This window comes from Carcharhinus amblyrhynchos, chromosome 15 (assembly GCF_965287045.1).
Source record: "Carcharhinus amblyrhynchos chromosome 15, sCarAmb.v2.hapA, whole genome shotgun sequence".
NCBI lineage: Eukaryota > Metazoa > Chordata > Chondrichthyes > Carcharhiniformes > Carcharhinidae > Carcharhinus > Carcharhinus amblyrhynchos.
Genome location: NC_137338.1, coordinates 35,620,547 through 35,636,489, shown reverse-complemented (window position 1 = coordinate 35,636,489; position 15,943 = coordinate 35,620,547). Strand labels below are relative to the sequence as shown.

At 41.6% G+C, this 15,943-nt stretch overlaps 1 protein-coding gene across 2 annotated transcripts in view; it reads right to left on the bottom strand.

Annotated features, from left to right (window-relative positions):
* ccdc181 (coiled-coil domain containing 181) overlaps window positions 1–15,943 on the bottom strand; it is a 38,963-nt gene that overhangs the window by 2,569 nt on the left and 20,451 nt on the right. Inside the window, exons 2-5 of one of the 2 annotated variants that reach the window (XM_080203794.1) lie at window positions 15,134–15,263; window positions 12,947–13,894; window positions 8,678–8,824; window positions 398–552 (exon numbers count right to left, since the gene is read on the bottom strand). In XM_080203794.1, the coding sequence (XP_080059920.1) occupies window positions 398–552; window positions 8,678–8,824; window positions 12,947–13,894; window positions 15,134–15,247 (1,364 nt within the window). In that variant the 5' untranslated portion in view covers window positions 15,248–15,263. The remainder of the gene's footprint in view (window positions 1–397; window positions 553–8,677; window positions 8,825–12,946; window positions 13,895–15,133; window positions 15,264–15,943) is intronic. The other variant, XM_080203795.1, reaches the window with a different exon arrangement.

Sequence of the window (15,943 nt, the reverse complement as noted above, 5' to 3'; positions counted from 1 at the left end):
AATTATGTGATAATGCGGTAGAATTGACATTGCTACACACAATGGGCTGTTGCAGTAGTTTTGCAGGTCTAAAAAGGCTCTGGGTTAACAATTGCAAATATAAATCAAAGGGTCTCCATGTATTCTTAGTGCCTCTCATACTTTATGATTGAACTAAATATATTATATAGAAAATATGTATACACATGCACTCACACACAATACATATACGCATACTTTAGACATTTGCAAATGCCATCAATTGAAAGTGGTGATTCAAATGCAGGTCAATCACTTGCAACTGTAGCTATAAGTTGGTATCTCATTTCTTTACAAGTGTGTGTACAATTAGCAGTTTGAGTCATCAATCCAGATTTGTATAAATTTTCATGAAAATTAATTAATAAACTTTTCTTACTGCTTAAAGGCTTTTTCAGAATCTTCTCTTGTGTGGACTTTTGAGTTGTAATCTTGTTCTCTTTTTCTCATGGCTTCTATTTGCTGCTCTTTAATTTGCTGTTCCCGTTTCTTTTTTAGCCAGAGATTGAATGCTTCATTTGGATCTCGATATTCCTATGAAAACAAAAGTAAGCAGTTTTCACATCTATAATTATCTCATATATACATAAAAAATGCTTGATTTTACTTTGTGCTAATTCAAGTATAATAATTACACATTACCATATGGTTTGAAATGGTGTGTTTTTTCCCCATTTTCAACTTTAATTCCTCAGTATGGGACTCACTAAGTCCTTTTTCCCCAGGTCTCAACTGTGCCAAGGCAACAAGCAGCTGCATGAAATTGTCTATGATTGACAGCATCTTAATTTTCTCTTCCATATGTTTAGTGTTTAGTGTCTTCCATTGTGTTTAAGAAGGATAGATGGGAGGAAAAAGGTGGCCGGGGGCGGGGGGGGCAGGGGGTAGCTCTGCTGATTAAGGATAGTATCAGGGTGGTAGTAAGAGAAGATATAGGCGCCAAAGAGCAGAACGTGGAATCGTTGTGGGTGGAGATTAGGAACAGCAAGGGGAGGAAGACGCTGGTGGGTGTGGTCTATAGTCCCCCAAATAATGACCTGGAGGTGGGGCGGGCTATAAATGCGCAAACAAATGATGCGTGCAGGAATGGAACGGCGATAATTATGGGGGATTTCAATCTACATGTTGATTGGTCGACCCACGTTGGACGCGGTGGGCTTGAGGAAGAGTTCTTGGAATGCTGCCAGGATAGTTTCCTTGAGCAGTGTGTGCTGGAGCCGACGAGGGGGCGAGATATCTTAGATCTGGTGTTATGTAATGAGGCAGGTAGAATTAGGGACTTTGTTGTGAGGGATCCGCTTGGGAAGAGTGATCATTGTATGGTAGAGTTTTTGATGCAGATGGAGGATGAGAAAGTAGGATCCCGGACCTGTGTCCATTGTTTGAACAGAGGGGAGTACGATAGGATGAGAGAGGAATTGGCGAATGTAGATTGGGGGCGCAGATTGGGAGGTAGGTCTGCTGAGGAACAGTGGAGGATCTTTAAGGAGATCTTTCTTGGTGCTCAACAGAAATTTATTCCGATGGTAAAGAAGGATCGTCCGAGAAGAGATAATCAGCCATGGATAATGAAGGAGATAAAGGAGAGTATTAAATTAAAAGCTGATGCGTTTAGAGTGGCTAAAAGTAGTGGGCGAGAAGAGGATTTGGAGAAGTTTAAATATCAACAAAGCATGACGAAGAAGTTGATAAAGAAAGAAAGGATAGACTATGAATCTAGGCGCGTGCTAAATATAAAAAAGGATAGTAAGAGTTTTTATAAATATATAAAGAGGAGGAGGCTGGCTAGGGTGAATGTTGGACCCTTAGAGGATGAAAGGGGGGATTTAGTGGTGGGGGATGAGGAAATGGCTGAGGCCTTGAATAAGTTTTTTGCTTCGGTCTTCACGGAGGAGGACGTGAATAGTTTGCCGGGTGTTAACGATGGAAAGATGGGAGGAGTTGAGGGCCTGAATGAGGTCACTGTTACTAGAAAGGTAGTGCTCGACAGACTAGTGGGACTGATGGTGGACAAGTCCCCAGGACCGGATGGAATGCATCCCAGGATTCTGAAGGAAATGGCGGAGGTGATAGTGGATGCCTTGGTGATTATTTTCCAAACCTCGCTGGATTCCAGCGAAGTGCCGGAAGATTGGAAAACGGCTAATGTTACGCCGCTGTTTAAAAAGGGTAGCAGGCAAAAGGCAGGGAATTATAGGCCGGTTAGTTTAATGCCTGTTGTAGGAAAAATGCTTGAATCCGTCATCAAAGAGGAAATAGCAAGGCATCTTGAGAAGAACTGTTTGATAGAGCAGACGCAGCATGTATTCATTAAGGGGAAGTCGTGTCTGACGAATTTATTGGAATTCTATGAGGATGTGTCTAGTGCGGTGGATGGAGGGGAACCAGGGGATGTGGTGTTTCTTGATTTTCAGAAGGCGTTCGATAAGGTGCCGCACAAAAGGTTGTTACAGAAGGTTAGGGGGCATGGAGTTGGGGGTAAGATGTTAGCGTGGATAGGGGATTGGCTGTCAAATAGGAGGCAGAGAGTGGGTGTCAATGGGTGCTATTCGGATTGGCGGTTGGTGACTAGTGGAGTGCCCCAGGGATCGGTGCTGGGGCCTCAGCTATTTACCATTTATATAGATGATCTGGAGGAGGGAGCTGAGTGTAAGGTGTCGAAATTTGCTGATGACACAAAGATAAGTGGAACAGCAAATTGTGCGGAGGGTGTAGAAAGTCTGCAGAGGGATCTAGACAGGCTGAGCGAGTGGGCGAGGACCTGGCAGATGGAATACAATGTTGGCAAGTGTGAGGTTATTCCACTTTGGCAGGAATAATAGTAGGAAGGACTACTACTTACAGGGCAAAAAGTTGCAGCATGCTACGGTGCAGAGGGACCTAGGGGTCCTTGTGCATGAGTTGCAAAAACCCAGCCTACAGGTGCAGCAGATGGTCAGGAAGGCAAATGGGATGCTGGCCTTCATAACGAGGGGGATTGAATACAAAAGACGGGAGGTCTTGCTGCAACTGTACAGGGCACTGGTGAGGCCACAGCTGGAGTACTGTGTGCAGTTTTGGTTGCCGCACTTGTGCAAGAATATTTTGGCCTCGGAGGGAGTGCAGAGGAGGTTTACTAGGCTGATGCCGGAGTTGAGGGGGTTGAGCTATGAGGAGAGGCTGAATAAACTAGGCTTGTACTCGTTAGAGTTTAGAAGAATGAGGGGAGATCTCATTGAGACATATAAGATGATGAATGGGATGGATAGGATAGAGGTGGAGAGGCTCTTCCCGCTCAGAAAGGACAGTAGGACTAGAGGGCACAGCCTCAAGATAAAGGGGGGGCGGTTTAGAACGGAGTTGAGGAGGAACTTCTTCACTCAAAGGGTGGTGAGTCTCTGGAATTCTCTGCCCGTTGAAGTGGTGGAGGCTGCCTCGCTAAATATATTTAAGACGCGGGTTGATAGGTTTTTGATAGGCAAGGGGATTAAGGGTTATGGGGAGAGGGCGGGAATGTGGAACTGAGACACGACAGATCAGCCATGATCTTATTGAATGGCGGGGCAGGCTCGAGGGGCTAGATGGCCTACTCCTGCTCCTATTTCTTATGTTCTTATGTTCTCAGAAAGGACAGCAGGACTAGAGGACACAGCCTCACGATAAGGCGGGGGGGGGGGGGCAGTTTAGAACGGAGTTGAGGAGGAACTTCTTCACTCAAAGGGTGGTGAATCTCTGAAATTCTCTGCCCGTTGAAGTAGTGGAGACTACCTTGCTAAATATATTTAAGACGCGGGTAGATAGGTTTTTGGTAGGCAAGGGGGTTAAGGGTTATGGGGAGAAAGTGGGAAAGTGGAACTGAGCCACTACAGATCAGCCATGATCTTATTGAATGGCGGGGCAGGCTCAAGGGGCTAGATGGCCTACTCCTGCTCCTATTTCTTATGTTCTTATTGTGCTGTGCCTCACTTCAATCTGATTTTTAAAATTGATTCAAAGGATGAGAGCTTTACTGGCTTCTGATGGATTTGGAAGATACTATCAGAAGAATTTTGGTGCATCTTGTAAATGGTACATGGGTCTGCTACTGTGCATTGATGGTGGAGGGAGTGAATGGATGTGTAAGGGTGCCAACAAAGCAGGTTGCTTTGTCCTGGATGGTGTCAAGCTCTTGAATGTTGTTAGAGCTGCACTCATCCAGGTAAGGGGAGAATATTCCATCACATTTTGGACTTGTGCCTTGTAGATTATAGGTGAGCTTTCAAGAGTTAGGAGGTAAGTTACTCGCTGTAGGATTCTTAGCCTCTGGCTTAGTCTAATAGCCATTGTATTTATACAAATTATCTAGTTCAGTTTCTGGTCAATGGTAACCTCCAAGGATTCAGCAATGATAGTGCCATTGAATGTCAAGGGATGATGGTCAGATTCTGTCTGGGTGGATGTATTATTGCTGACACTTGTATGGCACAAATATTACTTGCCAAGTCTAGATATTGTCCAGATCTTGTTGCATTTGGACATGGACTACTTCAGAATCTGAGAAGTCATGAATGGTGCTGAACATCCAGCAAACATCCGCACTTCTGACCTTATGATGGCAGGAAAGTCATTGATTAAGCAGTTGAAGATGATTGGGCCACAGGATAATGCCCTGAGAAACTCTTTCGCTGCTGTCCTGGAGTTGAGATGACTGACCACCAATGACTACAGTCATCCTTCTTTGTGCTAGGTATGACTCTAACCTGGGGAGAGTTTGCTCCCACTACTCACTGACTCCAAGTTTGCTTGATGTCACACATGGTCAAAGGTAGCATTGATATCAAGGACAATTATTCTCACCTCACCTTAAAGGTCAGTTCTATTGTCCATGTTCGAACCAAGGCTATCATGAGGTGAGGAGCTGAGTGATCCTGACAGAACCCAAGCTGAGCATCAGTGAACAGGTTATTGCTAAGCAAGTGCTGCTTGATAGCACCGTTGATGGCTCCTTTCGTCACTTTACCAATGATCGAGAGTAGACTCATAGGACTGGGTTAAGTCTGTTGTTATTACTGTGGACAGGAATACCTGGGCAATTTTCCACATTATCAGGTAAATGTCAGAGTTATAGCTGTACTAGAACAGCTTGGCTAGGGCTGCAGCAGTTCTGGAGTAAGGTTCTTCAGTACGATTGCCAGAATATCGTCAGCACCCAAAACTTTTGCAGTATCCAGCATCTTCAGCCATTTCTTGCTATCACATGGAGTGAACCAAATTGGCTGAAGACTGGCATCCAATTGTAGCGAATGTTTCAGCTTGGTGGTGGTGGAAGGAGGGAAAGAGGTGTGTTGGTGGGGGCAGGGAGAGAAGCACCAAAACATAAGCAACCACAAATATAAGATTAAGACACAGTGATAACAACAGTGGGTTGTTTGTAGAGATGGCTTATGTTTTCTCTGTAAATAGCACGTGTAATAATCAGTTAAGATTAGATTTTCTATTGTTTCACTTAAATGTCATAAAACAGCTGCTATGCTCACAAGCCTTGTGTGTCCTGCATACTTGAAGAGTTCTGGCCTCGTCAGGGCCTGGTGAGATATTTTGGGCAACATACATTATTATTGAGGCAGCAATGAAACAATGGATTTATGGCATGGTTTAGTGTGAAATGTTGGAAAGGAGATGCTGCCCTTGGTCTCAGACGGCAGATCTTGCAAGATGAGCTGAAGGAATACTAAATCAAGGCCTCCCTGATATCCCTGCCTCCCCAAACATTCCTAATTTCTGCCTCTTCGTCCTCACCAGTTGCCTGCCTGGGCTCTGCATCAGAGTCATCACTGGATTCCTCCTCTGAGACAGGTGCATCTGCCTCAGTGTCCTCTTGGCCCAGTGGTTTCCCCCTACAGAGTGAGCAAGAATTATGCAGAGCATAACAGATAGTGATGACGAATGACACTCGCTCTGCTGGATATTGAAGGGTGCACCTGGTATGGTCCAGGTATCAGAACCTCATTTTTAGTGGACCTATTATCTGTCCTCTCACCATTGCCCTCGTAGGGGCATAGCAGCGATTGCATCTTTCATCAGCCTTAGTCCTCAGATGCCTGATTTCTGTTACCAGTTACGTTTTCAAGGGATGCCTCATGTCACCCAGCAACATGACGTGGAGCTGTGAACAGTCTTGGTATTTCAGTGTCTGAGCATATCGGCAGCATGGGAGCTTCCAAACTTGTAGAATCTGGGTCTAATGGTAGTAAATTGATTTGAACATTCATGGTGTCTTCCTGTTGAAGAAGGTGCTCAGCTGGCTGGCTGGTGCTTTGCTGCCCACATGGCTACAATCAATGCCACATTGGATGGGGAACTGTCCACTTGCCACAAAGCTTCTAACCTGCTCAGCCTGGCTTTGCTTGGTCCATCCTGAAATGGATGAATGTGCTAACCAGCCTGAACAGAGCTTCAGTCCCCATCAGCTGTGCACAGCTGACTGGGAGACTCTGCAAAAATCACTTACTGACCCTGGAAAGATCCAGAAGCATAAAAGTTAAGGGCTACAATAACCTTGAGAGTCACAGGAATTGGATGTTCACCCACATAGTTGGAGGCAATTTCTGGTCCAAATGTCTGGCAAATGGGCCTTAAACATTGGAGTCTCCTGCAGCACTGGACCTCTATTATATCTAGGCCGTTGAATCGTTGCCTGTACACTCTGGCAGCTGAATTGTGGCATCCTCTGTAGGCCTTCCCTGCTGCCTCAGACCGTCCAGTGCCTGTACCTTTCCTCTGAGGTGGTTGGTGCCTCTGACCACTTGGCTTCCTCTTCCTTTGTTCCAATTGCTTCCTCAGAGGAAGTGCTCCCTACTCAATATGCAAGAACCATCAACAGAGTTGCAAATGGAGCTGACCTATGCACTGTGGGAGCTAAAGGGATGGAAATCTCAAAGGACTGAAGCATCCTGAATAGTCCAAAATAGTTGCACAACACTCAAAAGGATGCAGTGAAAACACTCACAATACTCTAGTCTAAGCCTACACTACACTCTCAATAACTCTACCAACTCAGCCTACCTTTACTTCTGCTTCCTTTTATTCCCACCCTTGGATGTCAAAATGGCAAAAATGGACTGGCTCATGTGCCAACATAAAAATCTTACTCTTTCATCTCCCAGCTTCACCAGCAGGCTCACTCCTAGCTCAACTTCCAGCCTCACTCTTTCTCATGGTCTTTTACCTCCCTGTCTCTATTCATTCTCGTGCTAGTTTATCTCCTCAGCCCCACTCTCAGCCTCGCTCTCATGCTCTTATCTCCCCAGCTCCAAACAGATTGATTATCAACCTGCAAATCCTTTCCGTATGCCTATAGCAGGTGGTAAGAGTAGCAGAGTTTCCTAGTCAGTCAGAACCTGCAGAAGGCAAAAGCAAGTCAATACAGTACCTTCCAAGCATAATGATGAACCAACAAATGGAAGTCCATGATTGCCAGTGCATTCTTGGGGCATGGTACCCCAAGGGAAAGAGATAATTTATAGCCCAGAATGATTTGATTTAGTTTGATAACAGTATCTTAAATTATATGGCACATCTTGCTGTGAAATTAAATCAACTGTTCAATTTTTGTCACATGCATTCAGATATGCTGATCCGAGAAGTTGAGGCAGATGTTTTAATTAAATAAATTGTTCTAAGCTTGGGGTGATTACTTTATTATATTTCCTACAAGAACAGGCATTTTTACTATCACGTTGACATATTTTACTTTTAGTGTAGTAAAATGGCCCAAGGCACTTCATAGAAGAAAAATGTGACACTAAGCCACATGCGGAGATATTAGGATAGGTGACCAAAAACTTAGACAATGAGAGAAGTTTAAAGAGTGCTTAAAAAGAGAGAGTCAGTGAGCCAGAGAGATTTTGGTAAGGAATTCCAAAATATTGTGTTGGATTTTCATCCTTGAGGTATTTGTTTTCTTAGCTACCGTGATATTTTACTAAATATCTCTACTAGTAATGAAATTATCTTGGCTCCAGCTAAGTGAGAATTACCAGTAAAAGTCAGGTATTATGTACACCTTACGTCCTTTCAACTGTGGCCTCTTGAGTAGCCCCAATTTCCTTTGTATCTCCATTCACAGCCACGTCTTCAATGTCTAGACACCAAGTGCTAGAATTTCTTCCCTAACTCTCTGCCTTGATAACTCTTTCTAATTTTTAAGATACTCCTTAAATCATCATGGCCTTCTGCTTTCTTCTAAAGAAGTTGAATGGAATCTTAAAGGAACAGCACCTCATCTACTGATAAGGCACTTTTTTAACGATTAATGTTTTTCTCCAAATCACAGATCTCTTGGTTTTAAGATAGAAATTTAAATATTTCTAAAATCTGTGTTTGTGGTTTAATATGTCACAAAATCTATCTATTTCTGTATATTACTGCTGCTTCTTAAAACAGTTATGGCCACATATTAGAATGAGCTAACAGCATGATTTTGTTTCAATATATTGCAAATCTTTATAATGGAGTAAATTGTTTTGAAAATTATTAAGGATTTTGAGAACAAAAGAAAGAATAAAGTAGGGAAACAAAATGAATACCATCCCCATCATGAGTAAATGTCAAGGTTATTAATGGTTATGATGTAATTAGAGCCAGATTGGACTTAACTGTTTGAGCTTCAGAATAAGTACAACATTTCTGACTACAGTACCTTACTATTCTTTCTTTCTAGTTCCTTTGCACATTGAATTCTCCTTTCTTCTTGGTGCTGCTGTTTCTTCTTCTGAAGCCAGACCCCAAAAGCTATCTTGTTCTCCTCTTTCTTCCGCATTTCCTCTTCAATTTTTCTTGCCCCTATCTACACAACAAATTATATTTAACTAAGATATAGGGCATTTTGACATTTGATGAGTTTTTTTTCAAAGCTTTTTATCTTGCATTCATCAGGACATTTGCAAGAATACAATACAAGGGAAATCAACAAAGTTGGAGAATACTGTATGAGAAAAGAATGCTGATTGGTTGACAGTAGGATTCAGATTGGTAGAGGTATTGCCATGGAGAATGCACCAGTCGATGGTGACTAACAGTTAACTGCCAAGCAAAATCCACACAGGCAGTGACCCAAGCCGGGAATCAAACCCAGGTCCCTGGCGCTGTGAGGCAGCAGTGCCACTGTGCCGTGATGTTCTTTCTGTCCACAAAGAATGGAGGCCTGTGTAGTAATGTATATAGCTTTTAATACATGAAAATAAACCACATTAAGTGACCAGCTAACAATCTTAAATTGCTTGTCAGCAAAATTCTTAGCACACTACGGATTAATTAGCAAATGTTGTCCAATCATAAAATCACAGTTAATGTTGCTCACTGTGTTTTGAGCTTTGCAAGCCTAGGATAGTCAGAGTCCACTTGCCAACAACTCAGCACTTTATTCTCACATGGTATAAATTTTTTGATTTCCCTTGCATTGTATTCTAAATGAATGTCCTGATGAGTGCAAAATAAAAAGCTTCAACAAAAAATGTCTTTTTTCAGCAATACAGGACATTCATTCATTGTCAACTCCCATAGAACCACCTTATCAAATCCACCCTCGGGTTCATACATCTAATTTTTCCCCTTTCAGATACAGTAATTTCGAGAGCATTACACATTTCTGTGGACAATGAATATTACATCATCTCACTACATACAAATTATAATATTTTCAGAATTTATTAAAAACATTAGCTCAGTGATCCTTTTAAACTAACTTACACGAAAGGCCACAGCATGTAATCAAGGCCAATATCAAAAACATTAGGAGAGATAAATTCAGAGAGAATGGTAAAAAGGAACCTTGGATTGCAAAGCCTAGGTTGTGGGATCAAAAGGAGCTCAGCGGTAAGGAGTTCTAAGATCAGTTCCACGGTTTTGAAGTCCAAGGAAAGAATAACTTTGAATGTTGTGTCATTAAACAATAGATACGAGTTTCAGATAGATTTGTATTTCATTTTGCCCAATGGCAAAGGCACACTTGAATCTTCACGTACAAAGTTACGTTCAGCAGCCGATTAAATTTTAATTGCAGCTGTCAACTTGAGTGTTATCACTAAAACATTGAGAATTAAGTTTAAAAACTGCCCAGCAATAGTTTAATATCACTGAATCCTTACAGTGTAGAAGTAGGCCATTTGGTCCATCGAGTCTACATTGATCACAATAACACCCAGGCCCTATACCCATAACCCCGCTTATTTACCTTGTTAGTCCTCCTGACACTAAGGGGCAATTTAACATGGCCAATCAACCTAACTTGCACATCTTTGGAGTGTGGGAGGAAACTGGAGCACCCATAGGAAACCCACGCAGACATGGGGAGAACATGCAAACTCCGCACAGTAACTCTAGGCCAGAATTGAAGTGGGTCCCTGGTGTTGTGAGGCAGCAGTGCCAACCACTGTGTCACCATGCCACCTCAATGTGCCACTGTGCCACCCACGATGCTAAGTTTAGAAATCTTAATTGTGAAATAGCTTCAGAGTTCTCCATTTCAGTACATATGACACCAGTATGCCTTGGAAATGATATTTTAAGTTAATGTAAAGTTGAAATTTCACAATAATAGAGCTGATATAGATAACAGAAACAGTAGGAAAAATAGCAATGCAAAACTTAGGAGAACAAAAGATGAAAATTCAAAGAAGCAATGACAATACCAAATCGAAAACAAAGGTAGTCAAAAATGTGGTACGAGTTGAGCCTACATGAGAGAAACAAAACTTTATTGTTGTACCCTGTCTGGAAAGTACTAGCTGTTGAAATGACTGATCCACATTTAGATCAATCTTCTAGAAAGGGAGGCATGATTCCTGAAATTAATTGAGAAAGTGGACAATGAAGGTTTATTTGAAGAGATGATGCAATATTGATTGAATAGGCTTCTTCATGTTTATCTATTTTGTGATTTTGGATGAATCTTTAAATTCATGTTAAATGTGGGATCTTCCCAAAGAAATTCTAAGTGCTGAACAAGGGAAAAAATGGAGCCAAGCTCAGCAGTGAAGCCGACAGCAGAGCACTTGGGGCACCATTGCACAGGTGCCCCATATGCCAGTATACTAGGAGATCTACTGTCACCACTGTCTACTATCAATTTATAGAAACTTATGAAACTTACAAAATTCTAAGAGGGTTAGACACGGTAGATTCAGAAAGAATGTTCCCAATGGTGGGGAGTCCAGAACTATGGGTCATATTTTGAGAATAAGGGGTAAATGTTTTAGAACTGAGGTGAGGAGAAATTTCTCCACCTATCATGGGGTGGTGAATGTGCGGAATTCACTACCACAGAATGTAGTGGATTAAATATAGCTCTAAGGGCTAAAGGAATCAAGGAATATGAGGGTGGGGGGGAGGGGGAAATCAGGATATTGAATTTGATCAGCCATGGTCAAAATGAGTGGTGGAGCAGGCTCGAAGGGCCGAATGACCTACTCCAGCTTCAAATTTCTAAGTTTCAACCAACCTCCCCCATGCTGATCGCTCCCTGCACCAGAGTGTGCCCTGCCCCCCCAGCCAAATGATCTTTGTGCTGATCCTTCTTCTTCCTCCCTCCCGCTAATCACTCCCTGTATATAGAGCCACTCCTCCCCTGCTGGTCACTCCCTCCCCTCCATATGCAGAGTTCCCCCTGCCAATCAGCCCCCATGCAGAGCTCTCCCTTTGCCTCCCCCCTTGCAGAGCTTCCTTCCCATGGAGCTCTCCCCTTGCCTTCCTTCTGTCTTTACCTCACTCCCTTGGTACTTCCACTGGCACAGTTATGGTGCCTGGTGGGCAATGCCATGGTGCCCTGTGGGCACTGTCCCATGGGCCCTGCGCACCAGGCCCCTAATACCTGGAGGCCAGAAACAGCCATGCTGTATATGTCAATGAATTGACTTTATACAGGTGGCTTCTGGTGCAAGACCAGTTCATGTCTGACGTGAAAGCCTTGCACGCTACCTTGCTGGCTCACTGTGCCTATGATTTTCAAAAAATCTAGTATAAACATTTTTCAAAATTGAATTTTAGTATTATAATGTGGTGCACCTTACTTCAACATGCCTTGGGCACATACTAGGGGCGATCTTGAGCAGGAGGACTGGGGTGCTGACATTGACTGTTGCGGGGAAGAGGGGAGTTGTGGAGAAAAATCGATACCAGCTTTGATTTTGGGTGTAGGGAAGCCCCTGAGGTCTTCATGGTGGGAGGTTTTTCTCTGATCCGGGCTCCTTTTAAAAATAGCGCCCTGATATCAGTGCTGCTGGCATGTTTAAACCCCGCCCCTCAATATGACAGCATGAAATGTGCTCACCTGTTTTTTGGCAATGTGGCATTAGATTTTGAGAGCAAACTGGCCTGTTTTTCTGAAGTGAAACTTGCCAGTTTTCAGTCAGACCCTGACACTTCAACATGTTTTGGTAAGATTCCGGCCATTGTGTTTCATTGTACTTGATGACCTTCGCTTTTTCCAAAATAAAAATACAAGATCTTTGTAGTTTACAAAAATGACATGCACAATGCTCACTGTATTATACATGTATGCCCAACTCCTTCATATTCATAACGATTTCCATTATATATTCTCCTACTTTTTCAGGTGGTTGTTGGAGCATGAAATACTTTGCCACAGAGATGAGACAGGCTTTTTCTTGCATGGATAAATTGGATAATATTTTGCAGCAGAGAAAGATGCAAGGAAAGGTGGTCAAAGCAAGGTAGTGAGATGGTTTTGGATTGATCTAGCATAATTTAAGGTAGACAGATAAGCTAACGTTCTTCCTTCTGTGCTGCAAACCTTGACAATTCTACAGCAGAACCAACCACATAGAGAAAAGAAAATCTCACATTCTCAAAATACTATTTTCACTGAAAATGTTTCACATCTTTATAAGCATAAATAAACAAATTGCTCCAAAAGAGCTTTATTTACAGAGCTTTACCACCCCAAATTTACCTCTGTCTTAAGTTGCGCCTTCTTTTGAGTTCTCCAATTAAGCTCCTTTTGTTCTGAATTATTCAGATGGGTAGATTTGGGAGACATTATTGCAGATTGGACCCTTCGTGGTAATATCTTTTGAGATGCATTCTTTTGCGTATTAGCTGCAGAAGTTGCTCGATCCTTTGGTACATCTGGTGGTTTTGGGACATGAAGCATTTCTGTTATCGATGAAGATAAGTTGTTCTGACTACTTGAAAGGTTGTTACCTTTAGGATTATCGGAATTTAATTCATTGGAATAGTGATGTTGTTTACACTCTTTTTCACTGAATGCAACAGCAATCTGAGGTAATAAACCTTGACTTTCAAAATCCTCTAAACTCACTAGTTCAAATTTTCCATCCTTTTCCATCAACACTTTTTTGTCTTTGTTTTTTTCATCTTCACCTTTACTTTCTGCATTATCATTTTCCTTACGAGTATCATTTGAAATACACATTTCAGACATTTGACCTGTGACCTCTCCATTACCCTTTTCTATCTCAGAAAATTGCACAGAAGGAACCACCAAATCAACTAAATTATCTTTGAACTTCAATTTGCGTTCTCGATTTTGATCTATGGGATCTTCATCCAGCAGCTTCTTGTTGGCTTGTTCAATCTTTTCCATTACATAACGTTTTACTTCCTCAGTCAACTCTTCACCCTCCTGATCCTCCTGCTTTGATTCCTGGAATGAACTCTCACTATCTGAATCTGATACTGGATCAGGTTGATTGGCAATAACATTACCCTCTCCATTGGTGGTTCCTGCATGGTTTTTCAAATCTTCATTCAGTTCACATGATTTTTCTGTAGAACTTCCAGATTGTTTCTCATCTCCTGCACTTTTCTTTGCATTTCCTTCCTCATAATCTAGCTCTTTATCAATTTTGGCTTCAATGTCTTCATCTTCTTCATTATCCTGTGCAGAATCAGAGAATTCAGCTGAGTAAACCTTAGTATTTTGTTTATAGAATGATCATGATGAAATGGGAAAACTTTAAATTTATTGACTGTTTGGAAACAGACCTAATGTTTTAATAAGTTGGTATAAACTCTTTACTAGCTGATACAAATTATAACTAGAAAAACAATATCTGTCCAAAATAGTTGGTACAGAATTTTGCCCTTGTACATTATAACCGGCAGGAAATCTAGGGCAGGTTACATCCCTAAAGTAGATAAAGTAGTAAGAAGAAACCAAAGAAAGAAACCATTCTGGGAAACATCAATAGAGAAAGGACGGGGATTACGGAGAGGCATATCAAATAACTTCAGTTGAGTGGGAGGGTGGGTAGATGGAGCTAAAGAGTGGAAGATCGAGGGGATGGGTGTAGGTGGATGCAGAAGATAAATATGGAGGGAAGACAGATAGCGAAGTTGGGAGGGCAAGGATGGGGATTGAGGACGGGGAGATGGTGAGGTGGAAGGGGGCAAGGACGGAAGGGTGTGCAAGGATCGAGGGGAAGTGAGAGAAAGATGGGAGAGAGGATGGAAAGGGAAGGAAGTGGGGAAGAAAGAAGGACAAAATCAGGTAAAAAAAAAAGAGTTCCATAGTTTTAAGTTCTGACAAAGAATGTATTACTGTAACGATGCATGTTCACTTCAACAATGATGATTCAGAACGTATATTTGCATATTTGAAGTTTAGGAGAAGCAGGATATTTTGGAAACAACTCACAATAATGATGATTTTAAAGAGTTAAAATAAATATAATTGTATATACACACAAATAAAAGGGATTTAGGTGTGTTATTTGCAATGAAAACAAGAGTAATTTTGAATTAAAAATGATCAAATTTAAGGGAAAACACGAAATTGATTACGGGGAAAATGTTCATGAAATGCATCTTCAAACAACATCATAAATTGATCATAATTAAACAGGGTTGGGATGTTGGCTTACATTAGTTTCCATTTTGTTTAACACTTTGGCAAATATTTAATTTTGAAAAAAACACCAGAATATACTGATATTCATACATTTTACAGTTTATTCCACAGCATATCTGTCAATTTGATTTTGCTAAATTATAAAAAAACAACTTTACTCAAGAAACATTGTGACATCAAGGTTAACATCTACACTCCTATGAAAGCCGTTGTACTCATTAGTGTCATACATCTGGCATAGTGTACTCAGCTGTTTTCACTTCTTACCTCTGGATCGCCATCACTATTTTTTGTTTCTTCGTTGATCAGCCAATCAAGGTCTTTCTCAAAATCATCTTCATATTCTTCAACTTGTGAAGAAACACTATTCTCTTCACTCATTTTTGTTCAGCAATTCCTTTGAGATTGAAAAATGCACAATGAGAGTAAGGTTTCTGCTTAAACATTGCTATTTTTGTTCTAGGAGCAATGCAGGATTTCATGATACATGTGTCCATCAATATAGACCAGCTGACTAGAATAATGGAGCAAATTATCTCACACACATGATGGCATACTGCACATCTCAATTTCAACAGAGTTCATATAAAGAATGTAAAACTCATAGTCTACACAAACAGTTCCTCTATATGCAATGGGTGTCAGAATGTTTAGGTTTATAAGACTGATGATAACTCTCTGGCCAAAAGTCTACTGAATCTAAGGGGGGAAATCTAAGAGCTGGTGCAGCCACAAGGATCCTTGCTAATCAAGATCCAAGCACTGTCTGATCTTACACATTTGCACTATTATTTCTTGGAAAGTGAAAACAGTTTTGGACAACCTTAAAAAAAGGATGAGATCCTAAAATCAGAATATAGGGAACTAGGAAGCAAACTAAAAAGTAGGACTTCAAAGATGGTGATCTTAGGATTATTACCTGTGCCTGCTTGTCAGAATAGAAACAGCAGGATACAGAGGGTGAATACATAGCTGAAAAGATGGTGCAAGGAGGTGGGTTTCAGATTCCTAGGGCATTGGGACCAGTTCCAGTGGAGGTGGACCTGGGCAGGATTGGGACTGATGTCCTTGGAAGGG